This window comes from Apiospora hydei, assembly GCF_038363865.1.
Source record: "Apiospora hydei strain CBS 114990 chromosome Unknown utg000010l_segment0_segment0, whole genome shotgun sequence".
NCBI classification, from domain to species: Eukaryota; Fungi; Ascomycota; class Sordariomycetes; order Amphisphaeriales; family Apiosporaceae; genus Apiospora; species Apiospora hydei.
This window is the reverse complement of record NW_027117369.1, coordinates 565332-593177: the sequence shown is the minus strand read 5'-3', so window position 1 is coordinate 593177 and position 27846 is coordinate 565332. Positions and strand designations below refer to the sequence as shown.

General features: G+C 52.9%; 12 protein-coding genes across 12 annotated transcripts; 6 read left to right on the top strand and 6 right to left on the bottom strand.

Annotated features, from left to right (window-relative positions):
* Positions 1-217: 217 nt before the first annotated feature.
* PG997_014353 (uncharacterized protein) lies at positions 218-418 on the top strand (the record flags this gene model as incomplete). Its single annotated transcript, XM_066818667.1, has 1 exon — positions 218-418. The coding sequence occupies one exon, from the start codon at positions 218-220 to the stop codon at positions 416-418; it is 201 nt and encodes a 66-aa protein (XP_066660855.1).
* A 775-nt stretch (positions 419-1193) lies between these two features.
* Positions 1194-1640, bottom strand: PG997_014352 (uncharacterized protein; the record flags this gene model as incomplete). The annotated part of the gene is made up of 1 exon (XM_066818666.1): positions 1194-1640. One exon carries the CDS (start codon positions 1638-1640, stop codon positions 1194-1196), a length of 447 nt encoding a protein of 148 aa, XP_066660854.1.
* A 1403-nt stretch (positions 1641-3043) lies between these two features.
* On the bottom strand, positions 3044-4198 carry PG997_014351 (uncharacterized protein; the record flags this gene model as incomplete). The annotated part of the gene is made up of 1 exon (XM_066818665.1): positions 3044-4198. The coding sequence occupies one exon, from the start codon at positions 4196-4198 to the stop codon at positions 3044-3046; it is 1155 nt and encodes a 384-aa protein (XP_066660853.1).
* Positions 4199-4993: 795 nt separating this feature from the next.
* Positions 4994-6580, top strand: PG997_014350 (uncharacterized protein; the record flags this gene model as incomplete). The annotated part of the gene is made up of 3 exons (XM_066818664.1): positions 4994-5020; positions 5089-6303; positions 6389-6580. The coding sequence occupies 3 exons, from the start codon at positions 4994-4996 to the stop codon at positions 6578-6580; spliced, it is 1434 nt and encodes a 477-aa protein (XP_066660852.1).
* An 864-nt stretch (positions 6581-7444) lies between these two features.
* On the top strand, positions 7445-8345 carry PG997_014349 (uncharacterized protein; the record flags this gene model as incomplete). The annotated part of the gene is made up of 2 exons (XM_066818663.1): positions 7445-7546; positions 7944-8345. 2 exons carry the CDS (start codon positions 7445-7447, stop codon positions 8343-8345), a joined length of 504 nt encoding a protein of 167 aa, XP_066660851.1.
* A 2678-nt stretch (positions 8346-11023) lies between these two features.
* Positions 11024-11266, top strand: PG997_014348 (Efflux pump dep3; the record flags this gene model as incomplete). Its single annotated transcript, XM_066818662.1, has 1 exon — positions 11024-11266. The coding sequence occupies one exon, from the start codon at positions 11024-11026 to the stop codon at positions 11264-11266; it is 243 nt and encodes an 80-aa protein (XP_066660850.1).
* Positions 11267-12162: 896 nt separating this feature from the next.
* Positions 12163-16042, bottom strand: PG997_014347 (uncharacterized protein; the record flags this gene model as incomplete). The annotated part of the gene is made up of 6 exons (XM_066818661.1): positions 12163-13415; positions 13488-13643; positions 13702-13749; positions 13814-13873; positions 13978-14214; positions 14284-16042. 6 exons carry the CDS (start codon positions 16040-16042, stop codon positions 12163-12165), a joined length of 3513 nt encoding a protein of 1170 aa, XP_066660849.1.
* An 8-nt stretch (positions 16043-16050) lies between these two features.
* On the bottom strand, positions 16051-16692 carry PG997_014346 (uncharacterized protein; the record flags this gene model as incomplete). The annotated part of the gene is made up of 1 exon (XM_066818660.1): positions 16051-16692. One exon carries the CDS (start codon positions 16690-16692, stop codon positions 16051-16053), a length of 642 nt encoding a protein of 213 aa, XP_066660848.1.
* An 877-nt stretch (positions 16693-17569) lies between these two features.
* PG997_014345 (uncharacterized protein) lies at positions 17570-19791 on the top strand (the record flags this gene model as incomplete). Its single annotated transcript, XM_066818659.1, has 4 exons — positions 17570-18025; positions 18220-18433; positions 18505-18642; positions 18701-19791. 4 exons carry the CDS (start codon positions 17570-17572, stop codon positions 19789-19791), a joined length of 1899 nt encoding a protein of 632 aa, XP_066660847.1.
* A 112-nt stretch (positions 19792-19903) lies between these two features.
* Positions 19904-22199, bottom strand: PG997_014344 (monooxygenase-like protein; the record flags this gene model as incomplete). The annotated part of the gene is made up of 7 exons (XM_066818658.1): positions 19904-20850; positions 20933-21019; positions 21071-21112; positions 21172-21317; positions 21370-21531; positions 21599-21794; positions 21932-22199. The coding sequence occupies 7 exons, from the start codon at positions 22197-22199 to the stop codon at positions 19904-19906; spliced, it is 1848 nt and encodes a 615-aa protein (XP_066660846.1).
* Positions 22200-23111: 912 nt separating this feature from the next.
* On the top strand, positions 23112-25126 carry PG997_014343 (uncharacterized protein; the record flags this gene model as incomplete). Its single annotated transcript, XM_066818657.1, has 2 exons — positions 23112-23607; positions 24561-25126. The coding sequence occupies 2 exons, from the start codon at positions 23112-23114 to the stop codon at positions 25124-25126; spliced, it is 1062 nt and encodes a 353-aa protein (XP_066660845.1).
* A 418-nt stretch (positions 25127-25544) lies between these two features.
* On the bottom strand, positions 25545-27393 carry PG997_014342 (extracellular alkaline protease; the record flags this gene model as incomplete). Its single annotated transcript, XM_066818656.1, has 9 exons — positions 25545-25601; positions 25667-25779; positions 25885-26095; positions 26159-26299; positions 26380-26515; positions 26595-26623; positions 26686-26766; positions 26820-26959; positions 27036-27393. The coding sequence occupies 9 exons, from the start codon at positions 27391-27393 to the stop codon at positions 25545-25547; spliced, it is 1266 nt and encodes a 421-aa protein (XP_066660844.1).
* Positions 27394-27846: the final 453 nt, after the last annotated feature.

The window sequence follows — 27846 nt, the reverse complement described above, 5'->3', positions numbered from 1 at the left end:
CTACAGTCCCTTTGTCTTGGATGCTACTAGGTTATCGTCAGCAACAATGACTCCGACGGCCGCCCTTTCCCCGAGGTGCTTGTGAATGGCGGAGGCTGGGCACGTTCACAGCGACAGGCCCCTGAACATGATGTCTCAATCGCTGGTTACAGCCTAGCCCCCCATGTTGGGAACGCAATCCGGGGCGTGACGAGGCTTTAATGTAATAGCAAGTAACATGGAGGGGTGGTATATGGTGACGAGCAGCGTACCAAACCATCTCATGATGCGGCTTCGCTACCGGGCTCAGCGCCAGCCCATTAGCGGATGCCGCAACACCAGGGAGGGCGGGCCGAAGATGGTGCCGATGCACGCCGCTATGGCGATGCTGCGGCACGGGATTCTATATGTCCACGAAGTGGCCCCTTGCAAGGTGTAGTGGCGCTTACTCACAGACAGACCGAGGAACGGCGCAGTGCGCAGCAATCCCGACGCGACCGGGTGTAGAAGGGGACGAACGAAGCGAGGCCCCGCGTCGTACAGTCACCCTAGCCGAACCGTTCTACCCGGGTAAGTTTCTCCGCGGATTCACATTAACCTGTATTGCGAGAACGGGTATATATCGAAACTGCTTGGGGCGGGCGAGGCGCTGAGCCCGAGATATTAGAGGCCGCTCCTAGGAACACGGGGAGACAGAGAATTACGCCGGATGGTTGTTCGGTAGACCTTCCTCTGTCCCACTTTCACGCAGCTTGTAGGGAGGCCTCGAGCTGACCAAGCTGAACGGGCGAACTTCCTGGTTCGACCCCGTTTATGTACTACAGGAAGAGCATGTAATCAGAGTAACCCAAGGGGCAACTCGGATAGCACATGTGTGCATTTTATCTTAGAATGCCAGGGGTTGCTCCTATACACTTCTCTCAACACAGGCTCGAAGGAGCAGTCAGCATAAAACGACACGTTATGTTTTCAATCACCTGGTAGATGAAATACGGTGCAAATTGCAGTGGCGTGTTCTATTACATTCTCCATTTTCTAACATACCTGCTACTAGCTGTACCATATCCAAATATTTGGCCTTGGCATTTTACGGGTTCAGAAATCTCATGAATCGCTCCTACAGCAGGGGAGGTCCGGAGGGTTATATCGAAGGCTAGCCAGCGAATGAAGAAGATACTTCATCCGCTGGCTCCCATTTGGACAGGCCCATTCTCTCATGGCCCAAATGGCCACCCTTGGTTACCAAACACTTCAAGAAGGGCCACGAACTGGGATTGCACCATTACGCGGTTGAAGGCCGTCACCGCTGGGCCAGATGAGGCGGCTGATGTCCCGGATCTTGGGGTGAATCCAGCAGGCGTCCACGTTGGCCTGGCGCCAGGGGTCGTGCGTACCGGGACCGAAGGGGGCAGCAGCATGCCCGGCGGCGCCGGCAGGAAACAGCCTGGGCAGCGCGGGAACATGAGGCACATCTGGGCGAACTTGCGCCGGATCTGCCACATGGCGCACTTCGCGTAGAATCGCTTGACGTCCGGGTCCCGCTCGACGCCCGTCAGGCCGACCTTGGTCTGGAACTCCTGGGAGGGGGTTGAACTGCGCCGGGTCGAGTGGCCACGCCACGGGGTCGAAGCTGGCGTCGTACAGCCGGTTAGTACACCCATCGCAACTGTTGTCTTTGAAGCAAAGAACACATCTTTCAACGATAGGATCACCTTCTTTAAGGATTAGTTCATAGCAATCCCGGCCGAACATGTGTCCGCAATGGAGGAACACTGTACGCTCGAGATCGTGCTTCTTATAAAGCTCCACCTTTGATTTTGCCATCTGCTCGGGCGTCAGAGCGCACTCCTGCCGGATGGCGTCACCTACACTGGTGGATATGTCTAGAGTTTTCCAGCATATTGTGCACCGAGATTCCAGGGTCGGCTGTCCTGGTTGACCTGCGGTTTGAATATGGTCAAGAATAGTTCTAATGTAATCCGCTTGGATTACCTGAGCCATGATGGAATAAAGGCATTTATGAGAGATGGTTTTGGCGTTATTGCGTAAAGCCTTAGCCAATAATGTGCGTATACTTGCGTATCTGATGGGGGTCTGACTCTCGTTTCGGGACCGGAACCTATATATGGCTATGGGAAAACGGCCACTAAGCCAACATACCCCATCAGGGTCAGAATTGGATCACAGTTACTGTAAAAGGGTCTTTGTCTCTGAAAAACCCTTGTGATGCTCTTGCTTGATGGTTTCTTTTGTCGACAGAGCACTCCGATCCGTTTCTCCTAGCAACAATATCATTGTTACCACGACAAAGGATTCCCTAATCAGCCACAATAGCAACTTCGTACCGGAACCTAGAATACTGTTGTAGTCCCCAAAGTGGAATACGGTATTTGGCAAATCGTTGATTAGACCAACTCTGCGTCAAGTCGAATGGGCCAAGGCTGAGATCCAGCTTAAGAAACAAAGACGTAACATACTGGGCGAAAGATGGAATGTCAAGATCCCTATCACTGCATATAGGTAACCCTCAACTTTGGATGAAAAATCGATGTATCAAGCTCGTATCTTCAGCGAAGAAGAAAAGGCACTACCAAGGGAGTGAATGTTAAGAGGTGCCCGAAACCGACTGCACAGTGGTGTTGTACTAGTTCACCCTTGACATGCATACCCTCGACGGCCATGGGGGAAGGAAAACGAGCAATGATCTGAGTCAGTAGATACTGTACGTAAATACTTATGAAAGCTCAGCACCACGATCTACAGCCAGATAGTTCACATCTCGTAGGATTATTAAATCCATTTACACTGAACATGGTTGAATTATAGGTATAGTTGTATTTTCATCTTCTATATACTGGGAGTATAGTGAATAATGTGCAAGATTATATGCCTCAAAATGCCAATCCATGAGCGGCCATATATCTACCTAAGGTGAACCTATCCAGCTCCCCATTACTAAAACTCCCTATGGGGTCGTCCCTCAGCCAGGTGACCCTAGAACCGGGGTTACCCTAAAGAAGGGCACGTACTCAGATGAATTCCTCCTCCTCGGGGGCAAGGTTGCCTACTGCCAGAGAGGGTTCACGAAGAACAAAGCCTGGATGAACGTTTCGGTGCCCGTGATCTCCGCGAACATCTGCCTCCTAGGGCTGGGATCTTTAGGGCCCGCCTCGGCCGCCCTGTTCCACTCGAACCGGTCGTCGCCCCTGAACCACATCAGTGCCGGCTCGTAAGACCCTTGGAGCCTGTCTGCGAGTATCTGACGCATAGCTCGGTCAAGAGCATAGAAATCCGCTTGCGAGAGCGGCCCGGTTTCATCCTCCTCTTCGTCCTCCGCTTCCTCATCGCCCCGCTCGCGGTCCTGCTCGCACGGCCAGAACAGGATGCGCCGCAGCGGGCCGACGAGGTCCTCGTTGTACATGTAGTTGTCCACCCAGTTGTCGCGGCGGCGGGCGAGCTGCTGCTCCATGAACAGCTGGGCCTCGTGGTCGCGTTCGCGCAGGTCGGCTCTTGAGGGAAGAACCAGCTCGGAAAGAGCACACAGCTGTTGTCGGATCCAGCGGTCGATCTTCCCCCTGCGCCAGAGCCGGTGGTCCTCTGGGTATTTTTCCGCGGCCCCCTCTCCGACGCGGGCCGCATCGCAGGCGGGGCAGGTGGGACACAGCAGAGCCAGCTTGGCCCACCCGCGAATGACCTGCTTCTTCAAGCAGTCCTCGCAGAACAGCTTCGTCCCCGGCGCAATCTCCGCCTTGGTCCGGGGCACGTGGGACATGAAATACTGGTAAGGGTCATGGCCGTCAATGCTTAGCGGCCACGGGACGATGAAATTTGACGTAAGAGCTATTTGGACCAAACCGCATCCGTCGCAATAGTTGTTTTCTCGACATATCGGACAAAGAATGGGAGCCGCCTCTGCATATTGTTCAAAGCAAGAATGCCCCAGTATGTGACCGCAACGGAGAAAAACGGAGTGCTCTAGATTGTACTTCTTGTAGAAAGCCTCCTTGCTATCCACAGGGCGCGCCGCGGCGAGCTCCTCCTTGATCATATCGCCCACGCAGGTAGATATGTCAAGGATAGAATCTTGGCAGATCACACAGGTACAGCTCAACACCGGTTCGCCGGACTGTCCGGCCTTGCCCATATAAGCTGCCACATCCTGGATCCAGCATGTTTCAATGACCTCTGTGCCAGCAGGAGGGCTGTTTGAGGAAGACATGGTGGCGTGTGATGGAAGCTTTGGTAGTGTAGTTAATTGCAAATGTGCGAATACATATTACACATGATCTTGGTGCTTGCTACTATATATATAGCCCCCGTTTTCATGACGGACATGATACAACCTCATTGAAGGATCAAAGCCATTGTTGCAAAATGATATCAAAGGCATGTCGCGCTTATCTCTTATCCTGGCGACAAAACTGTCTTTTATTATTACTGTCAATAAAAGTCCACGTCGAACAAAGCCACGGCCATCACTGCCACTGGCATTGTCGTCCAGAGCTTGCCGCCCAATTTTCTGTAACCTGCTTGACCCTCGGGTTGGAAAGCCGAAACATTCATTGTATAATGCAGCAGCACGTTAGATGGTGCAGGTGGCATGCATTGTTGTGGTCAAAAGCATGCGGGCTTCCCTATTCTGCATTGGGCCCACAGGGGCAGCTCGAGTTTTCCAGGTATGGCCACCCACCGGTTGAAGGGGAAAAAATTCACATATACCGAGGGTGTGATGTAGTAGATCAGCAATGTTGGTTTCGCTACTAATGAACGTTGGCGAGCCTATCAAATTGACCTTTTAGGCTAAAAGTAACATGGGAAGCAAGGGGTCAGGGGGCCAGTTTTCGGGTACCAACCGCCAACGAGCATGAACGTTAGTCCTAAAAAAGCACCACTGTACCAGACCATCGGGTCTCGAGACATTCCAACAGCTAACACAAATTTTTCCTCCGTCTAATTCCCCTCATCCCTCCCAGATGAAAAGTTCAGTATGGCCTCAAGTTCAGAGCTGCACATCATGCCGGATCCATTGCGCCTCAGCAGCGTCAGTGTTTCCCCATTCCCCGTGGAGTGCTTTTTGCAAAAATTTAAACTAAGTACCCATGGCTCTAGTGCCTTGCCCTCGCCTCCGTCCTCGGCAGTGGTAAGTTAGCTTACCCGAATAGCTCGGCCTACGAAGCATCGCTGGCCTCGTATTACTCGGTGCAGCAGGCGACCGTCCGTCCAGCCTGTGTCATATTTCCCCAAACCGTCAGCGACGTCTCCGAGACCATCAAGACGTTGGCCAAGGAGGGCCCGGCAGCCCACTTCGCCATTCGTTCCGGCGGGCACACAAGCTGGGCCGGGGCCTCCAACATCGCCGGCGGCGTGACGCTGGATCTGAGCGGGCTTAATGCTATCGACTTCTCCGAAGACGGCAAATCGGTCCGTGTCGGCGCCGGTGCCACGTGGGATGCCGTGTACCAGAAGCTCGACCCTCTAGGGCGCACCGTGGCCGGAGGCCGTGTGGCTGGCGTGGGCGTCGGGGGCCTGACCCTCGGCGGCGGCATCTCGCACTTATCCCCGCAGCATGGTTGGACTTGCGACACCGTGCTCAACTTCCAGGTCGTCTTAAGCACCGGGGAAGTTGTTGACGCTAACTCCGAGGAAAACGCGGACCTCTTCTTCGCACTTCGCGGAGGTGGTAACAATTTCGGAATTGTGACGCGCATCGACCTGCAAACCTTTGAGCAGGGCCTGGTCTGGAGCGCATCCCTGATGTGTGACACCTCGGTCCTCGAGGTGACCATACAAGAGTTCGTTCGACTTAGTACGGCCAAAGACTACGATGAGCACGCGTCGTTCCTCTTGTCTTTTGCACACATTGGGTCCATGTCCATGTCGGTCATTGCAAATACGCTCCTCTACACCAAGGCGATGGAGAACCCACCCATCTACCAGAAATTCATGGAGATACCGTCCCTGCAATCCTCCGGAATTTTGAAGAACATTTCGACAATTACCACCGAAACGGGGGCGATGGTGCCCAAGGGGGCGCGCTCCCTCTACCGCACCCTCACCCTCGTCTCGACCGAAGCCATGCTCCGCGCCGTACACGATACCTGGAGCGACGCCGTGCGCGCCATCACCCACGTGCCGGGGATCACGTGGGTCCTCTCCTTTGATCCGCTTCCGCCGGCCTTCTATGCGCGCCACGCGGACTCGAACGCGCTCTGTCTGACCGGCCGCGACGGCGCCGCGCTGCTCGTGGCGCTGCTCGACGTTAGATGGACCAATGCGGCCGACGACGAACTCGTTTACTTTACTGCTAAGACTATGATGGACAATGTGAGTAGTATATCCAGCCCGTGATAGCCCTGTTGCTTTCATTGTCGGTCCCGACTGACTGAACTTACCTTTCTGTGCTACGTAGATCGAGAGTGCTGCAAGAGGTCTTGGAGCCTACGACCCCTTTATCTACCCCAACTACGCCATGCCGGACCAGAATCCGATAGCGACCTACGGCAAGGAGACTTTAGTCCGATTACAGGAGATCCGGGACCGTGTGGATCCTACGAGAATGTTCATTAAGCAAGTGCCTGGAGGTTACAAACTTGGTGTATAAGAATGATAGCAAGCGAGGGGTTCGACCGATGTGGAAAGACCAGGCTAAATAGACTAAACCTTAGGGGCCAGGAAAGTGAGTTCATTACGGAGACCGGCATGCAGCATTCGCACTGGAGGGATGTCCCGGCGAAAGGGATTGCAAAATTAAATGCGACTTGCCATCAGCAATCCTAGACACTGCATTTCCCCATGGCAAGTAAAAACTGTCGCCGAATCCCAGCCGCCAAATGATTGCTGCAAATCTCGTTTGACACTCTCTTTCACGGTCAACATAACCTGTATCTGGAAGCACAATAACCGATATTTATTTCCAAACCTGTCAAGTGAGGACCAGGTTTGTGGTCCATTATTAATGAATCGATGTGCAAGCCACGTGGGAAAGATGCTGCAACTGCATCCTGGATATCATGGTGGCATAAAGACTTTTATTTTCAGCTCTTAAACTCTCCAGTTCGGGAACCAACCGCTGTGGAAGTTCCGGGGGTGCCGGCACCACCGCACCCTCTTGCATGTCGCTTAGGAGCAGGATGGCATCCGTATGGGCTTAGAATGGATACTGTCCAATGGAAAATACAAGAATGCAACTCTGACACGGGGCTGGGGGCGGGGTCGCAGTGAAGGATCACCAAGTTGGCTTACGGATAATGATCGCCTATTCATCCGTGGCCTGTTGGTTGGGGTTACGGTGACCGTCTAAGATGGTGTCGGGCCAACGTAAGGCAGCGGCCTTGGCTTGAACTCAGTGTCAGCTTATAAGTATGTTCATTCCGTTTCCTATCAACCACCTTTCGCGACCTTGGCACCTTTATTCAGTGTATCATGATCTGTGTGTTTCGGGCCTTGAGGTTCCTCATTACCAAGCATGTCTCCAGCCATCGATCTTTGCGCGGTGCCACTTGGCAAGGCGCCGGACGGAACGTGGGACTTGGTCCACGTCGAGTCCCTCGAGACAGTGACCACTACGGTCTGTGTGCTACTTGTCTGTTTGGCACTACTCGTCGCGGTGCCGAGGATTTATGTCAACCGCCGGCGGTTGCTGGTCGCCGACTGTCAGCTCTCTCTCCATCCGTATTTCCTTCATCAATTCACCCCACTAGTAAGCTGACCGTTGATATAGACTTCACGATGCTGGCCCTTGTATTTAGTATCGCAAACGTCATACTGGTTTCACTTCGTAATTGACCTCGCGGTACATTGCATCTCGGCCAAGGCACTTACTAACACACGCACAGAGGGCCGGTATTTCCGGCACCCATGGAACATCCCAGCCTGTTGGCTTAATAAAGAATATGCCAAGGTGAGTTGATAACAACAGAGCGGATAGTGGTTGATAGCATGGAGGCTAATCGGATTCGAAACAGCTACAATTTTGCACCTTGTTCCTTTCCGCTTTCGGGCAGTTCTTTCCACGAGCCGCCATATTCTTGCTCTACCAGCAGCTGTTCCAGGTCCACGTGGGCCCAGTCCGGATCTGTATCTGGATCGGGCTTGTTTTCACACTCCTGATCAACATCCCCAGCATCGTTATCGCGCTCGCGTTCGACATCCCGCGGTCAGGCGAAACCTGGGACCAGGTGATGGTGCGGTTGAGTTCGCCGTCCACTGGGCGCGTCAACACCATCTTGGGCCCGGTCAACGGCGCGGTATCCGTCGCGCTCGACATCTTCGTATTCGTCCTCCCGATGCCCATCATTGCGCGGCTCCATCTCACCCCAAGGAAAAAGAAACAGCTGTTGGCTTTGTTCTCAACGGCCTCACTGTAAGGCAACACCGCCCATCACCCACACACTGTCTGATATGTTTGTTAACGCCGATCAACCTCTACAGAGGAATCGTGGCCAGCATTATAGCCCTTTACTACAAGATCCAGCTATTCACATCCCAGGATGGAGACCACGCCAACATCCTCTGGCTCGAAGGCCCGGTTTACATGGCCGTGTGAGTTCTTGTCAACCCATCTAGGTTGGGTAGGGTGGAATACTTAATGACCCGTCATTTTTCTAGCTGTGGCGAGTCCAGTATTGCCATCATCGTCGGGTCGATGCCCGCCTTTTCCAGATTCATGAAGGTGCATATGCTCAACTCTAGCGCCGTCCAGAATCTGCGAGCCAGGTTCGGGAACAGTGGTTTATCTAGACAGCGGTTGGGTGGCAGCCTGCTTCCGCCCGCCCGCCCTCTACAGGGTACAATCGGGTCGCCGGCTGTTCGAAAACACAGGCCTTCGTATCATGAGATTACGGATACGATGATCCTGAATTCGAGGTATACGGTTGTTGGAGGAGAGGACAGGGAGATGCAAGCAGGCCGGCCGGGACAGATTCTCAAAACTATGGATGTCAGGCAAGAGGTTCGGGACCATGACACGCGTGGCACGGATAGCCGCGTATGAGCTACGGTTATACCGTTGCGTATGCCCTGTGGATACACTTCCACGTGCCCTAGGTTCTCAATGGTTGGCCATCTGTGTGACTACTAGCACTAGAAACGTTCGTTTGTAGGATGGACATTGAAAAACAGAATAATGGACCACCGACACTGTATAAATATATTTCCAACATAGTTAGAGGAAATATCAAGTACAGATCCGGGCATCATGATCTCCAATATGCCTGTCCAAGTACGGGCTCGGACCGTCATCCGAGACGTGCTTCATCCGGTGCCCCTCGTGAACGGCGCCATAGCGCAGACGCTCTCCATCGCCGACACGACCACCGCGCCCATCTCCGGACCAGAATGCATCTGGTTCTACGGTGTCGTATATAAATTCAGCCATTTATCTACATGCTTAGACTTCCAAGCCCCTGACTCCCCAAACCCGTGCCCCGGCATCTAGAACCGCTTTGGGGTCGTCCTCCTCGCCCATGCCGCCTACTTAACAGTAGCCTATTTGAATATGGTTGAATGAAGATCCATGCTTGACAGCGAGATGGCTCGATCATGTGCTCTGCTACTGCAATACAGGGGCTAGTCCGTCTGGCTAGGCGCGACGGAGGATGATATTTACCTAGGGAGTTCGGGAACGTAACCAGAATCGATGTCACCTCAATCTCATACTCCCCATTCTCATTTGGCGGCCAAGGCTGATTAGACTCAGAATTGTCAGCCCAGAGACATAACATCACATCCCGGCCCGGACGGCTTGGCATGGGGCAGTGAAAGTGGAGCTCGGGCCGGGAGAGACCGCGATTTTGGACGTGATGATTGGCCAGCTTCTTATTGATTGCCCCCTGACGGGCCGAGATGTAGGAAGGGGGCCTCTCCGGCCTTGCCTTGTCTTGCCCGGCCTGTTTCTTCTTGGGCTTTTGTTCTCGTGGAATTACAAATCTCTTTTCCTAGATTCATCGTTGTCAGATTTATCAGCAAGATCGTGGTCTGCCGGATCATGGTGGATGGCTGCCGGCATCTACACAAGATGTCTCGAGTCCTTGCCAAATCAACACTTGGACAACTTGTTCCTAAATGTTACTCAGTTCCTGAACTCATCTCCTTCTGATAAGCTTTCCAACTTGATCTTGTGCCGCCAGAATGAGCGAGACAGGCATCTTTCCTAAGTCAGGCACTGCCGTGCCTGACAATCGGACGCCCCCCAAAGTTCGAGGGAGATGAAGATGGGACAAGCCGTGAAATCGTATCCGACGAGTCGAGAGAGAAAGCCGACGGCCCGGTTATTGGAGAGCGTGACATCCAGGGCTTCAAGTGGGCCATGGCCGTCTTTGCTATTCTCGCCTCCACCTTCTTGTTTGCTCTGGACACCACCGTTGTAAGTGCTGCCATCTTCTGTTCTCATTCGATACCGGGACCCAAATCCTCGGAAATGCATAGTTCTATACATGGTGCTGACACTGGGCGGGCGCGTCTGAATCACAGGTAGCAGATATCCAACCCCACATCATCAACTCGGTCGGCGAATTCGAGAAGTTCCCTTGGCTAGGCTCTGCTTTTGTCCTGCCCGCTGCCACCCTCCAGCTCCCTTTGGGCAAAGGCCTACTCCGTATTCAATATCAAATGGCTCTAATTCGCCAACGTCACCCTCTTCGAAATCGGCAGTGCCATCTCCGGCGCCGCCCCCACCATGAACGCCCTCATTGTCGGTCGCGCCATCGCCGGAGTTGGCGGGTGCGGTATGTACCTCGGCAGCCTGACTTTCCTGAGCGTGGCCACGACCCCGAAGGAGCGGCCCATGTACGTCTCCCTCGTCACGCCCGTCTGGGGTTTGGGGACGGTCTTGGGTCCTATCATCGGTGGCGCCTTCGCCGAGAGCTCTGTCGGGTGGCGCTGGGGATTCTACATCAACCTTTTCATCTACGTCCTCGTCGCCCCGCAAATCCTCTTCATCCTCCCGTCGGTCAACTTCTCGCCCAATTTGAACGTCAGACAGAAGCTGGCCAAGTTTGACTGGCTCGGCATCCTCATCGTCGTCGGCTGGGGCATTGCGTTCATCATGGCCCTGCAGTTCCGCGGCACCGTGTACGCCTGGGATTCGGCGAGCGAGATCGTTCTCTGGGTCTTCAGCGGCGTGCTCCTCATCGCCTTTGTCCTCAGCCACATATTCCATCCTTTCGTCGACGCGGGAGATCGGTACTACCCCGCCTACATGCTTCGAAACCTCAAACTCGGGGTTCTGCAGCTGGCTACCTTCGCCGCCTCCGGGGCCGTCTATGTCTGCATGTATGGCCCTGGGTAACTCGGAATTTCCCATGGAAGTGACCCCTGCCCCTTATCAGGTACGTCAACAATCATGTCCAGAAATCATCGAAGCGCGTGCTAAAAATGCATGACACTTATTCTAGCGCACGCCGATAATACATGCGTATCACCTTGGTATATATCTATCTACAGCCAGAAAGGCGGATAACGCGTGTAAGTAAGTCTCACTTGCCTAGATAGATCGGAACCGCTCTACCAACAACCTAGAAATAGTAGGATTAGAGACGTTAATATAATGTTGCATTACCTAGTTGAACCATGATGTCGAAGGTTCTTTTGGCTCGATAATCTTCAGATGAAAAGTAATACATATCGTTTGATTGGTCGAACGATATTCCGGCGTCGCAAGGTTTATCCATGCAATAGCCTAGACACAAACCTTATTGCTGTCCGGACAGCAAACCCCTTCCCGACCAGGGCCTTAATATATTATTTGGGCTCTTTCCATGCGGTCGAGGGAAGAGTGACAGACCAGCAACTGCGAAAGCGGCGGTGTCGATGCCTTGCTTTGTGCGTTGTTAATAGATGCGGTCTGCAGGATTGGAAGCTTTGGGCATTGGTAGTCAAACAGTGATACCAAAGCTGATGAAACATTTGAAAGCGTCATTTATCACAGTAACGGGATGTTGAAACAGTGTTGAAGGAGTTGATGGTTTAGCTCCCTATCTAAGGAATGAATTTGAGTACATGGTACGCGTGGTCTTGCCAACCAGTGGGCAATAGAGAAGATGTAGGACATCTCAAAATGAACGAAATAACAGGCGGACGTATACACCACTCGAAACTGATCGTTAGAAAGAAATACAACTGCAACATGAACCGTACCTGATCAACAAAAGAAAGTCATCTTCACTGCCCGCTTCCTCCCGTATACTAACCCCCTTGAGACACTGGCCACTGCCCTTGATGACTATGAGGTCCCGTGGGGTGAACTGTTCCAGATGGCCCGCTAAATTGTCCTGGAGGGGGTGGTCCGCCAATGTCGCCGCTCTGCTGCTGCTGCTGCTGCTGCTGCTGCGGGTATCCTGCACCACTGGCTTCTGGGCTGCCGGCCGAGTACATGTCTTGGATGTTGCGCCCGAACCAGGGCGAACCTGCTGCGGTGACATTGAGCTGTTGTGGGTTTGTTGCCTGCTGTCTTTGGGACGGAGGCGTGTGAGGATGCACCTCAGGTGCGGCGCGAGGCTGTTGGGCGTTGTTGTTCTCCGGGGTCGCCACTGGGCTGTTCCAGACTTGGGAAGCGTTTGGGGACATCATGGACTGGGGCTGGGGCTGGGACGGGTTCACTGGAGGTTGAATCAGCTGCATTTGCTGTGGCAGTGCTGCAAATTGGTGTTGCATCTGTGGCAATCCCATCGGGTGTTGGGCGTATTGAGAGTACATAGGGTTCTGATAGTACCCCTGCGGGAGTGCGGCTGCATTGAGATATTGCTGGTTTCCGGGGGCGTACATGGGTTGGGGAATAGGCTGCCCTGCGGCCGGCGGTTGAGGTTGCGGTGCTACCGGCTGCGTTACAGGTGTGGAAGGCTGTTGAAGAGGCTCAGTTCTCGCACGGGCAGCGTTGCGAAACTCTTCCTTTTTCGAGGTGCTAACACCTTTTGCCTTGTTTCCCGGGTTCTCGCCGATGAGTTCCAGGATGGCTCGTACCTTGCCCTCCTGAGCTCGTGTGTCTGTGCTTGAGCCGTAAATCGTATCCATATAGTGGGCGAAATCGAGGTATGCCTTTTGAACCGTCTCAAAATGTGACAGTTTGAGACGAACTACCGCATCGGGCTTCAGGATAGCTGTGTGGCTATTCCCCTGAGCTTCGAATTCAGCCAGCGCCAGCGCTGTTCGACAGGCGTTGCGTATCTGCCGCCCATTCCACCGTGCCTTCCTGTTCTCATAGTAGTGGGCTGCAGCGAAGGTCTTGATGTTGTCGACAACGATAATGCGTCCTTTATCCCTGAATCGCTCCTGAATCATCTTGATATTAATGTCAAACACTTTGATGGTCTTGTCGCAGTTCAACTCGGGATAGTAGAGACTGATATGAATGCGAGAGGTGAAGGCCTCATCAAAGTCACCGACCCGATTGGTAGTTAAGAAGAGTACCCCTGCATAGTACTCAAGAACTCGAAGAAACACTAATACACTCATATGTCAGAAGTAATCCCGGCAGCTACTGCAAGATGCGAGGGCAAAAATGGATGTCTGACCTGCAACAAGCCCGTTCCTCTGGAAGTCTTCTTTGTTTCTCTGAGCCAGGAAAACATCGGCTTCATCCAGTAGCAGGATGCAATCCCATCGGTTGGCCAAGGTGAAATTGATATCCAAGGCCTTTTCGACCTCCCTAGCCGTTGTGCCCAGATCACCTTCTCTCCTGTCAGTAATCTTCTTCATGAAGAGCTATAAGTTCTTGTCATAGCCTACCACAAGTAATCTGGAACAGCGGCCTGTTGAAGAGCTCTGCAACTCCCTCTGATTGTTGTCAGTGACGTCTACACTGTACTGGGTAAAACAAGATCAAAAGCATTGATCTTACCTGCTGTGCTAGTCTTGCCGACTCCCGGTGCGCCATGTAAGAGCAGGATTAATCCCTTGCCTATTCGTACCTACAGTTAGCAAGATAGTTCTGGGAATTGGTGAATGCAGAAAGCCAATCGTTGGGACGGGTTTTTCTCTCTTGTGCTTTTGAAAACCCCATACCTTTTCCTTTGACTATATCCGTCTGTGATGTCTGGCCTGCCTTGTACACCTTGTCTCGAAAATGCTGTGCAACTAATGCTTGGATCATCGGCTTCTGTTCTTCTTCGAGGACAAGATTGTCGAACGCTGTTTTGAACTTTCTACCTTCAGATGTATCGTCCTTGGTTCGGGGTTCATCCACACCCACGGGCTGACGGTGGGCATGAAGTTCAGTGAGGTAGGAGATGTCAAGTTCCGCTATGAGTTTAAGTCAGCAAGATGTATATTAATGAGTCTTGATTTGGGAGACCAAGAATGGGCACTTACCCCATTGACGGTGACGAAGGATGAACCCAAAGACCCTGTACGACATAATGACCAGCTCGTCATCGGAAATGGAGTAGCCTGTCCTGCTCTCACTATCCACAAGTTCCCTCAGCGGCTGCGGGAACACCGCAATTGACGGCTGAGTACTTGGGCCTCGGGAACTGGGGAGAAGACTGTTCACATAACGTGATCTCTGCTTGTCGTCAATATAGCTGTCGTCGTAAACTGCATCCAATCTGCAACATTCTCCGCGGCATATGGGATCGACGTCCTCCTTTTCGTCATCTTCCGACACTGGGCTCCCAAGAAGCATTTCAAGGCTCGGTTTCCATTGTTTCTCCTTCCCGTCTTCAACTGCAAATGCAGTTTCGAAGTCAATGACCACTTGGCTCTCAATATCATCACGAACTCCCAACGTTGGTCCCGCATAGTACATCGGCTTTATGCCCAAAACCGTAAGAAACCTGGCTCCCCGGTTGACAAGGTGCTGCCGGTAACGTTTCTCAGGGGCCAGCGACTCTAGCTCACTCCAGTCTTTGTCGCTTACTTCGGCCTTCTTCAAGGGGTGCAGGCGTATCGGGTACACTGGGAGGGAAGTAATCTCCATCTGCCCATCGAATTGTTTGAAGTCGAACGTTTTGGAGACGGGACCAATGCTGGATCCATCAAAATCGATGTGGACACAGGTGATACTGAAAGGACTCTTCCTCTTCTTTTCTGTCTCTTGTGGGTTATACCAACGCCAAGCATCCCAAGGTTGGGCCTTTCGATGTCGGAGGCTGCTGACATGTACAACTCGATAGGCTTGCTTGCCGTCGCGTCCTATAACTTCCTGACCAGGACGAAACAAGTACCACAGGTCTGCGAAGAAGACCTTCCTGCACTCGGCGGTTTGTAGATATTCCATCTTGGCCGTTATCTGGGAGTCCATGAACTCGCGAAGGGTCTTGAGATGTTGCAATGCTCTTTTAGCTTTACTCGGGTCGTTAGGATCATACGCTTTTTCGGTTTCGTCTTCCGAGTCTGAACTGCTTCCACTCGAGCTGCCTCCGTCCGAGATGTCCCCGTCCGAGCTTTCTTCGTATAAACTGTAGTCGTCTTGCTCATCGGGATGAGAATCACCACCACTTTGTCCCTCAACCTGGGTTGCCTGCTCCTCATGTTTCTCGACATGGGTGTTGTCTTCAAGCTCTGCAGCTTCGTTCGTAAGAGCCACGGGCTCCTGCTTCCTTGAGAGTTTCTCTTCGAGCTTCGTGATGAGTGACTTCATGTCATCATAGCAGTGAAACAAACTCTTGAAGGGCCTAACCACCACAAACGACTTAGAAATACCGATGCTGGAAGGTTTAGTTGACAGCATGCCAGCGAGTACGGCCCTCAGCACATTCGAGTGTATTCTGACCCTTTCAGGTAGTGGCCCCTGGCCTGGAGCCACAGCGCTACCAAGGTCTGATGGCCTTGGCGTTTGAAGTCTGCGAATCCGATGTGCGTATTTCGACGAGCTCACGTCATGGTCAATAATAGGTTCTCCTTCCAGAACATCTATTACATAGGATTCGTTCTCCTCAGTGCCTGAAAGACGTCTGAACTTGTGCCACGGCGCATAGTTGAGTTCCAATATAGGTCCTGTCCTCTTGGGTGGGTCATTGATGTCCGCCCCTCCTTCGCCGCTGTCGTTCTCTGCGCTGGGCTTCCCGGTCTTCGCCAAATTTACCCTCTCCCTTTCGTCCTCTTCTTTATTTCGCTTCCGAATTGCCATTTCTTCGATCAAAAAAGGCGATCTAGTTCCCATTCGAAGTTCTTTCGAAGTCGGTTCCTGGCGGCGCCATAGTCAATTGCCAGGTCGAACTCGTCCTTTTCTTCTATGTGATGGGGGTATGGGAACGCTTTGTGTTCATTGGTCAGCTCGAATGGATTTGGTCGCCTGTAGTGCGGGACTGTCATGTAGTTCCAGGTTTCATTCCATGGTCCTCTTAAGCCAAAGTGCGGGTCGGAGCGGGTAATGCCCGGGGTCGCCCGAGCATAGCATTTACTCTCGTGGTTCGATTCCCATTCCTTGCGATGTTTCAGCAAAACGGCTTCCATTCGTCTGTACCTTTCCATGTCCGGGCTCAGGTTAGGGGAATTCTCTGAGGGTATCTCGGTGCTTGGCCCATTAGAAGTATCCTTGGTATCCTTGGAATCAACATCGATATGAGCCTGTGTCTCGGAATTCTTGCCAGATGACTGTGCAACGGGGCTCCCAGATTGATCGGTATTGCCATCGCCCCCAACGCCTTCAGCGATCGTTTGAAGCTGTTGGTTCGGAGTCATATCCTCAGCGACCTCGGTTTGGCTGGTTCCAGCATCTTGACTGTCAAGATCCATCTGGGGCTGGGCTGCATCAGCCCCGGGAGCCTCTGACCCCATTGCGAGACTGGTTGTTCTGAATATAAAGATACTGTGTTCAGCTTAGAAGAGGGCGACGACCGTAAAATGTTCAAACTGGGTCAATCTATCTATAAGGACGAAGTTACTTATCCCAAAGTTTATAGGCATGAGGGCGCGCGAGCTACCAGAGTGATTCCCCCGCAAGTGCTGGCCGCAACTGGGCATAGGGAATCCAGCCTGATGCACTTTCCCAGAATATTCGCCAGCCTGCTTAACTAGCGCCATTACAGCAGAAAGGGGTGTAGGGGTTTGACCAATGAACGTCACACGAGATGCACGTTCGGTTAATCGGGGTAAGGCATTGCTACCCAGCGCCCACTCTTGCTTGTATTCCTCTCGGTTCAGCTGGAGAACACCCCAGCTGTAGTACATGAGCGGCAAACAAATGATGGTGCATGACGTGGCAAGGCATGCATTATTGAGCGGGCTGGACGGGCGAACCATAACCCCGGTCTACACACATTTCGTGCTGCAGTAAGACAAGCCAAGACACCCGAAAACAGGTAACTCCTGTATAAATGCCGCAAGCAATTGCTTATGGCGATGCTTGTAGTCCGGTCCCCAAATTCAGCCGCTTCTCGGCAAATAACAGTTGGTGGCGTAGTACCTTGGTCAGCAGCACACATGGTGCTGCGAAGTCAATGTAGAGAAGCTCACCCGGGTCTTTCCTACAATCACATTGCCTCCAAACCTTTCACATTGTATGATTCTGCAACGAAAGCTTGCCGCTTTATACGTGAACGCCAAATTCAGTCCAATCCCCAGTCATTCATCTGAATCCATGGCTACCAACGACAGTACAGAGCCGCCACTAACAGTCTGTTATATCGACAGCCGGCTTCAGCCTGTGCATCCGATGTTCAAAAATGCACCCGTTCATTATGACGCTGTATCTCAACAATACGTACAGGACGAGGTTGCGGTAGCGACGTCTCGCGCCAATGTCCTGTCGATAAGCCAACCGCCTCCCAGACCAGAGTATACCACCCTCCGGGCCATGAGGTTCTGGGACACCATGTTCTCCGAAGCGATGACCATGTTCCGATCAGCAGTGGACGTACATAAAGGGCGCCCGGATCACTTCAGCATCCACCAAGCTAGTGATTGGGAAGCTATATACGCGATCTTGGAGCGTGCTCGCAACGAATATCACAACAAGGGGGGCCCCGTCGGCTGGTTTCGAAAGGTTAAGCGTAAAGCTGCCGATAATGCAGTGGCTCCTCTCCAAGGAATCACCGCGATGGCTTCTAAAATGGCCCCGGATGACCCCTTTTCGACCCCTGCGCTTGGTGCGGTTGGTATTTTGCTAGATGTGAGTGGATCCCGTTCTCCTACACTTTGCAACTGTGGTTGGTAGCTGCTGGGGGCCTGTTGCTCGAACTGCTGTGACCCAGCATGGACGCGATACGTCGGTATTGGTTGCATCGACAGCAACAGGGACAGTAAAGACTGTATTGAATTTGTGTACCTTAAAAATACTTTGATTACTAAGAATGGACTACAAAGGCGGCCAAGCAAGCGGCCGCTGTCCGCAAACAGGTAACCGAGACCTTCGACGGAGACGGGTTCGAGGCTCTGATCCCTATATTCTCTGATGTGGAGCTATTCCTGGGAGAGATGTACAGCAAAGACCCAAACATCTACAAGGCCTCGCTCGAGCTTACAGTTACGACACTGAAGGCCGTTGACCGGACAGTTGGTTTCTACATTAGCAATGAATGTAAGTCTCAGCAACATCTCATGTCCCTCGAACGAAGATATGAAACTCACACCACGGTCATATGACATCAGTCTTTCGAGGTGGAAAGGCAGTTGTGATGAGAGGCGAGTACGAAAAGCAACTAGTCGAGAGTCTCAAAGACATCAACACAAAGAGTGAAAAGCTTCTAAAGGAAGCCTCAAAGTCACACATGCATGAGGCTCAGCTTTGTAAGCCTCCCGTATCGTACTACTGATGAGCTTACCGACTGCTAATCGTCAATCACAGACTCCAAACAGGGGCTGGAGATTATGGGGACGATCCAAAACACAGTGGTTGGTGGGTACAACAGTATCCAAGGTCTATTAGCTGAACACACCAGAAAGATGGACGCCCAGATGGACGTCCTTATGGAACAAGGCCGTGAAAGTCAGGCAGTTATCAGACATCTCGTGGTAGAGAACTCGTGGTTGCGTTCCGTATCCCCAGCATTATCCAGCCCCTGGCCGCCGCCCGCCTTACCGGCCCCAGCCATTGTTCAGGCGTCTGGTCCGGTTCCTCTCCCGGCTCCCACCCCAATATTCTATATCAGTCAGAACGACCTTCAGGAGATGTTGGAGATGTCGGAAACCGACTTGAACGATATGGATTTCATTTGCAGCAAGAAGAGCGATTTCCTGCCATCCCAACGTCTCCAAGCCGAGCAGATCGTCCAGCAACAGCTCTTCGCGAACTGGGTCGTATCCGCCTCCTCTTCCAAGCTGCTCGTCCAATGGGAGACCCCGCTGCCTCGGACCATCGCCGATGTCTCGCCGCTGTCCCTCTTCTGCACGAACATGGCGCAGGTCTTGGCCGCGAATGACCGCTTCCTCTCCATCCAGTGGTTTTGCGGCCGACATCTGCGAGACGACAGCAACATGATGCTGGCGAGCCTGGTCGCCCAGTTGCTTAGATCCTATCGCGGTGGTTTTGACATGCAAGCGCTATCACGGACATTTGATCTGCCGGCTCTGCTGGAGGAGTTGCGGGCCAATACCAATGGCCGCCTTATGCAGCTCCTCGAATGGCTGGTACGCGCCCTGCCACGAACAGTAACGCTCTTCTGCCTCATAGACGGCGTCAATCTGTACGAGCGGCAAGAGCACTGGGCCGCGGCCGAGCCCGTGCTGTTAAGTCTTCTACAACTAGCCAACGGCACGACCGCCGCCGTGGGGGCTTCGGTCAAAGTTCTTTTCACGAGCGCGCCAGGTCCGGCCATAGTTCGCGGAGCGTTCGAGGACGAGAGACTTATCATTAACGTGGAGACGTTGCCGCGCTTGGCCATGGAGCCGAGCGAGGAGCGGTTCGCTAGGGAGTTAGGGACAGAGCTTGGCGTCTAGGTTACTAGAGCGTTTCTAGATAAAGTGTTCGTAGAAACGGTACAGTCTGATCTCGAAGTAGTAATATCTCAAAGGGTAAAAAGGTAATCAACTCTATTGAATCGTGTCCATCTCACCCGTAGAACGGCCGAAGCTTGAACTCCGCATCCTCCTCCGGCGCGCCCTCGACCGGCACGTCCAAGAACCTCGGCTCCAGATACCACGACGGATCCCCCTGCAGCTCCTCCGAACCCGGCTCCTCCTTCTTGAGCTGCGTAACACTCCACCCATTGCCCAACCACTTCATACTATTCACCTCGCCACCCTCGATATGCTCAAACTCATAATCCTCCCACCGCGGCGCCCGCATCGCCTCAAGTGCATGCAGCGTGCTGCCGGGCCACAGTCCCGTAATCCGGTCCCCGCTGCGGTACCACGAATTGCACGGGTCGGTGTAGACCGTGTCCCGGAAGTACGCGGTGCAGTACGCGGCCCAGTCCGCGACGCGGTCGGCCCGGACGCTCATGCTGGCGTAGTCCTCGCGCTGCAGCTTGCGCAGGCACTTGACGATGTAGTCGCCCTCGGACTCGAGGATGCGCGTCAGCGAGCCCGACCCGATGGCCGAGTTGGGCCCCAGCATGAAGAAGAGGTTCGGGAACCCGTCGACCGCGACCGACAGGTACGCTTCCGGGTGCGGGTCGAAGCGCTCGCGCAGGGTCTGCCCGCCGCGGCCTTGGATCGGGAAGGGCGGGGCGGAGGAGGCGTGGAAGCCGGTCGCGCAGACGAGGCAGTCGACGTCGACTTGCCGTTCTTCGGTCTCGTTAGTGCCGGGGCGCGGCTTCACCTTGACTCCCTTGGCGTTGATGGACGCGATACCCTCTGTAATGAAGTCCACATTGGGCTCGACCAGCGCCTCCAAGTACCCCGGGCCGGGCGTCGTGCGCCGGCACCCGATGGCGAAGCTCGGGATCAGGAAGTCGGCGATCTCAGGCTTGGGCGCGAGTCGCTCCCGCATGGCGGTCCGGAACAGCTCGAGAGCTTCGCGCTGCATGGTCGAGTCGCGGAACGAGACCTCGTGGACTTTTGGTTTGTTAGTGTCAAGTGTCCCTCTCCCGGCGTTTCAGGGGTTCAGGGGTTCAGGGGCTCCGGGGCGAGGACGCACTCGTATTCCCGTCATCTTCTATGACCTTCCGGAATGCATAGAACTTTTCCGGGTTGTTCGCAAATTCTTCCCTTTGCTCTTTCGAGACTGCATTGGTCAGTTCCATGAAGTAGATAAAATGATGCAGGGGTTACTCACAGCCCAGCTCTTTTGGATCCAGTCCCAATTTGACCATTGCCGCTACCCAAGTGTTAGCTCAATTTTAGCCAGTATGGTTCATGAGGATGCGATAGACTCACCATCTCCGAATGGATTAGTGATCCAAGTTTTGCTCCGCACGAAGCAGGAGAGTTGTGTGCCTTCTATCTTCTGTAGCTTCGGGACGATCTGGATGGCGCTGGAGCCGTTTCCGATTACCCCTATCCGTTTGTTCGTGAATTCGTAACTGTAACAAGTGTCAGTATTTGGCTTATGTACATCCTGAGGATTTCACTCACTCTTCTTTCCAGCGTGCTGAGTGCATTACTTCCCCCTCAAAGTCTTCCAGCCCGGGGATCTTGGGCCATGCCGGATCGCTTAGGTTCCCCTTGGCAGCTATCACGACGTCGGCCTCGTCATCTATCACATTGTCGGTCGCCACTTCTCGGACCTTGAGATGCCTACATAGAAACAGTGAGTCAGTTCGGGCAGATCCCGTTTTTGTAGGAGATTTAACTTGAGAATTACCATTTCTTCGTTCCCTCGTCCCATCGACAGCTCTCCACCTCGTGCGAAAGCTTCACAAAGCGCATTACGCCGTACTTGGTGGCCATGCGCTGGAGGTAGGCACAGATCTCGCGCTGTGGGGCGTATAAGTTGGACCAGTCCGGGTTGGGGTCGAAAGAGTACTGGTAGCTATGTGACGGTACATCGCAGGCGCAGCCTACAATCCGACGTGATTAGCGGCAGTTTCTGTGCACGCTCCCGGGATCAGTCCTCTTGGAAAAGGGGTCACCCGGCTGGCGGCAATGCGCCGGCTTGGAGCCGATGCAGTTGGGTCTCGGGCGGATTTTGACCTACCAGGATACCGGTTGACGAACCAGGTGCCTCCGACTCCCTCATTCTTGTCGTAGATCTTGAGATCGATATTGCGCAGCCGCTGCGGTATGCGGATGCCCAAGTAGATGCCCGAGTAGCCGGCGCCGATGACGCGGACCTTCATAGGCCGCTGGTTTTCTATCGGCACATCTTTCAACGTGATCGGGCGAGGTTGGGCCCTCGGGTGTTGGGTATTGGACGGCGAGCCATTGCTCAATGTGGAAAGGAGCGAGCCCACTGCGGCCTTCATGTCGGATGCGCTAGAAACACAAAATACGAAGCTAACACAACTATAAGCAAAAAGAAAAGTCGATCTAGTCTACTGTGTTCGGAGGTAGAGGTAATACAGGCACGAAACTCCGATGGACGATAACCAACCTAATTTATGGCGTTCCATGCTTCACTTAAGAACAAAGCAGGGAAGCGTGCATTCGTCAGCCGGCAATAGATTTGCACCCTACATTCTTCCAGCGGTCCGCGAGGTCATGCTCTTTCCCCGCTTCCCCCAGGTTATGGAGACGGGACCCCCTGCACCCGCAGCATTGGGGGGCTACTAGCAACAGGAACTGAATGTGGGTGTCATGGACGAACCCTAGAACCGTTGGGGAACTGTTGGAAGATAAAAAAACACTGGCATTCTTCTGGCCGCGACCGACTCGGGCTGCATTATCCCAGGACATCTAGGTAAACCTGGACCTGATGCGGGGGAGACCATCCCAGCATCCGATGCCGTACCCACTGGATCGTCCCCCCGTGCCCCCATCCGGGTATTGGTTTCGGCTTAGCGGCCGCTCTTATCCCCGCTCAAGGTCTCCAGTTTCGCGATCGCCCGCGCGATTTCTCAGCCATCAGTCATCAACCTGGAAAGCCTCGTGACGTTCGGCCGCATGGTCAATTGTCCAAGTTTCGGATTCGGGTCCAATATCGAACGTCCCCTCGTCAATTGTTCCTGAGTCGGGGCTTGGCGAGTTTGGACGTTCTGGGGTCCGTGTCTATCACGTGAATGCCGGTTACTTGGCGGGCATCAAGATCTTGATCATGTGACTTGGGCCGGCACCTCAGCCGCTGCTGACACCTCGAAAAATCAATTCGCACATCTCGTTTCGTCTCATTTTCGCTAGCGAAGAACCTTGGCCTAATAAGCTTCTTGGTTTGAACCATGATGCAGCCCTACCGCCATGAACGTCTCGAGTCGCCAGACTCCATCCGAATCCTGGATCTCTTGCCCGCCCGAAAGTGGGACGCCCCGGTCGAGTGCCGCATCCGGCAGACGACCGTCGAAAAGGCGTGCGACAAATACGAAGCCTTGTCGTATGTCTGGGGCGCACTCGAGGGCGACCGTCCGATAGGCTGTAACGGACGCGAGCTCCTTATCACCCCCAATTGCCACGATGCCATCATCCACCTGCGACGCCGCTTCCGCGTTCGCACACTATGGATTGACTCCATTTGCATCGACCAACGAAAAACATCAGACAGCATACAGGAGCGGAATCATCAGATCAAGCAGATGGGCATGCTGTACCAGAATGCTTCACGGGTTCTCATCTGGCTTGGGCCGAACAACACAGGTCTAACGGCCAATACTAATAGACTTCTGAAGCTTAGGTCTCACACAGACCGACTTAAACTGCCATACAAACTGTGGAACATGATTCGTGAGTATAAATCGGAATTATTCTTTCTTCTTTCTTTTTTCCTAATAATCTCGCAAACAGGCCACTACTTATTAAACAATTATGTTTCCATCCGTTATTTAACAGCCCGTGGTTCTTTAAAAATATAGACAGTTTAAGTAAATATCTAATTATTCTTCTAAGCCTCCTCTAGAAACCCTTAACAGGTACTTTGCGCTATAGTTATAAATAAAATACTATCGCTATATTTGCTAAAATACTCTAAGAGTTTACTTTTACTAAACAATATACTTTAATATAAGGCCGGCTTTAAATAAAATGGAAACATTTACAGTACTTTATAAAGGATTTTAGGAAGTTCGATCAGATTCATACCAGTCCCGCTATCCTGCTCAGGAGCCTGGCGTCTTTCTTTATTTATAGGAAACCAGTATACGACTGGTTTACGCTCGAGCGCTATTCTGGATCCATATCAACCAAGGCCGAGCTCCAGTTTCTCCTGTCATTGAAGTACCAAGAGTCGACCTTAAACCATGACAAACTTTATGGCGTGTATGCAATCCTCGGCAAGATAGGCATTGGACTGCCTGAGCCAGACTACAGCAAACCCGCCGAGAGTGTACTGGAGGAGTTCACCCGGGCTTACATATCATCCAGGAAGCAGTTGAATTTGGTAACATCAGGGCTACCAGGGGACGACTTACCAACCTGGGTTCCAAATTACGTCTTACTTCCGAGGCTAACCGATCCAAACTACAGCGAACACCCTAACGGTAGGGTCGATGGAACCCTGAACTACTTCCGGCATGCGAGCGGCACTTCTGAAGCCTTTATGGACCATGAGAGGCTTCCAGGGAAATTAGCTGTCAAGGGGAAGCGTGTTGACTTTCTTCTGTCCAGAACTGTCTGTCCAACTGTGCACACCTCTTCCAGCATACCCTACGACCTTGAACAGTTCCGCGACTTCATACCAGTGTGCCAACGCTGGTGTCAAAGCTGTACTGAGATGCTACAAAGTCCCGAACAAATGGCCTATGGAGATTCAGAGTCACTCAGGAGAGCAGGGCAACGAGCCGTCACCATCTCGCTCTATGGCAGCGCAATCGGCTCCAGTTGGTGGGACTTGATGCTATATCCGAACTGCAGCGAGTTATCGCCAGCCGGGGTTCGCGATAGCGCGCGGCAGCACAACCCTGCCCTGTTTGAGAGCAGCCAGCAGTCGCCCTCGGATATTATTCTCGGCTACCTTGAATCCGAAGAGAGCAAATTTGAGAGCCTTACTAGAGACATACAGTGGCGTGCCAATAAGCTCGTCAACTGGGCCTTCTTGGTCACAGGCAGTGGCTACCTTGGCCGGGCCTACCGTACTTGCCAAGAGGGCGACCAGCTTTGGCTCCTAGCGGGAGCCGCGAACCCAGTGATACTGAGGCAGTCAGGGAGCGAATATCGATTCGTAGCACCTGCCTTTTTCGACGGCATGATGGATGGCGAGCTTTGGTCGGATAATGAGGAAGAACTGGAATTACTGATATTGATTTGATTTAAGTCTGTTAGCTTGGACGAGTTAGGAAAGCAGGTATTGGTTTCTTTTACCTCTTATCATTCATTATTTCTGATATTGATTTACATATGTTAAATGGTATTCTGTTCCTCATTATGAAGATGTATTGACTCAAAGTGGAAATATCCTTAACACGATACAATCAATGCAATACTTGATAGTTTTAAAGATGTTGGGCATAATATCGGTTTTTTGAGTTCATGTATTTGACAATTATCTGCTCTCTGGGAGCCCTTTGGTTTTGCTGGCCAGGCCGGTATGAGTCGAAAAGGTAAAAAGGATAAAACAGAAGAAAAGTACGCCATGTATCCATCTCTTGACATGCTCACAGCGTTACGACTGCGTGATCAGCCAGATATACAGGCGATCTACAAGTTTCCCTTATCCTGCTGAACTATCACAAGTATCCATTGTTGGCTATCAAACTTGTCGTACTTCCAACGTTCTGTTTCACCTACACCGAAGAGTCAGCGGCTACATCGCATATTGAATGAGCGAGGAGGGAATATGAACACTCACTGAAGCTCCTGTCGCAGACGCCAGCTGGATGAGCCGCGCCCACACTGCCGCAGGAGTCGTCAGACCCTCCTTGGCCATCAGGTACGCTGCAATGCCGGCGACATGCGGCGTGGCTGTAGCGACAACGAAAGTCAGCCGTTAATCCCAGTTCTAGCCTTCTTCGAAAAGGGGCTGGCTGAAGAGTCTTTCGAGGTGTTTCCCGTTTCAAGAGTACTCACCTTGGCTGGTCCCGTTGTTCTGCTCCGTCGGAAACGGGTCATCTGCGCCCGTCTGGTTGTAGGAGGGACCGAGAATGTCGACCCCGGGCGCGAAGATGTCGACGCCCGCGCCGTAGTTGGAGAAGTCCGCCTTGGAGTCATTGAACGCGCTGATGGCTCCCACGGTGATGGCGTTGGTAGCCGAGGCCGGGGAGTGATTCGCCACGTCGTCCTATGTATGGGATATCGGCGTCAGATGCCCGATGTAGGGGTTGCAAGTGGAGAGGTGGCTCACATTATCGTTTCCTGCGGCTACGAACATGGGGATCCCGGAGGCGACAAGCGCTTCAACCATGTCGTTCAGGGACTGGTCGTAGATCCAGCCGACTGAGAGGTTGACGACGGAAGTGGATAGCCGACCGTTCGCCTCTGCATCCTATCGGTTGTGTTAGTGCGATGCTCGAAATTATAGATGAAGAGCTCATCGAGGTGCTGATAGGTGTGGCAGTAGCTTACATCATGTGTCCACTGCATACTGTCGAGAAGTGCCGAGACTGGGCATCCACGGAAATCGCAGGCCTTCACGGCTACCAGCTGTGCCTTCTTGGCAACTCCGAACTTTTCACCAGCCAAGATACCGGCAACATTGCTCCTGGATTACACACAGCCTGTCAGTAATGCATACGAAAATCTTGCTTGTCGTATTTGGGAATATCTAGGGACTGACTCACCCATGGCCTAGGTTATCCTCGGGGTCGTTCTATGGAGGAACAGTCACTCGTCAGTTCGTCCCAGTACTGATCAAAGGCAAGCGAGTCTTACATCAGGGTAGTAGGAGTTATGACCGTATCGCGCACGGCCTGTGAAGTCTGGGTGGTTGATGAAGATGCCAGTGTCAATGATCTGAGAGTGAAGTCAGTAAGCATTGCGGGAGTTTGGAACTGGTAGCCACTTACATAGGCAGTGATCCCTGCTCCATCAGAGTCGTCGTATACAAACTGGTATGGAGGCGACGAGGGAGGCTTAGCATGCGAGATGCGGTGGAGTCCGGGCTGCGCGTTCTGCTGCGTTGCTGTAGCGGCAAGTTGGGCAAGACCTGTTCGGGAGGTTAGCCATTTATATCCCTGTCATTGCGGCACACTTCATAGACCTGGGGCAGCTTGGTTACTTACCATCCGGAGAGATGTAGTCGATCGCCGGATCCGCCGCAAGCTCGTGCACAGCGGCCTCGTCTCCGTGGATTTGCGTCCCGAAGAAGCCCGATACGTTGAAGTGTCTGGGCTCGGCAAGATCATATCGAGCCTCGTTACGGAAGCTCCGCTTCTTGAGCAAGCTTGCTGTTTTGGCCTGGCTGGCCTTGATGGTATCGTCTCCGGCACCGTTCTTGTATCTGATGATCCAGCTGTTGGGCACTGTCTCGCCTTCGAAAGCTCGAACCTTCAGGGAGGTTGGTCCCTGGGAGGGCAGGGCATTAACGCCATTGGATGAGAGGAGAATGGCTACGAGGAGAGAGTTGGTAAGAGAAGACATGGCTGCTGATGTTGGTCAATGGATATCCGAGAAGTTTCGGTATAAGCCAGATGAGAGTAGATCTGGATATGTAGCTACAACTTGAAGGCTTAGATGCACATACTCCCAGGTATCTATATATCCTCCACGAGCCTCTGCTGACGTTGGCACCTTCTATTTCAAAGACCTTGGGAGGTCGGCATGACGGTCCGCTTCAACTCCATCGCAAAGCTTCACCCTGGAAGCAGAGTGGACGATGCAACGGCATCGTGACCCGGCTCTCCGCGCCACATTTCGTACCAGTGAGCTTCAGGGTCGACCATTCGCTGCCCTCGAAAGCCCGCCTTCACGATCGAACTAGAGCACAGCGTAGCAGTGTCAGAACCACCCCCACGTGGTAAGATCATGCCACTCGGTCCAACCCAATAGAACGTGAACCCGGCGGTGGGAGGCGAGTAGCGGGTTCCAATGCAA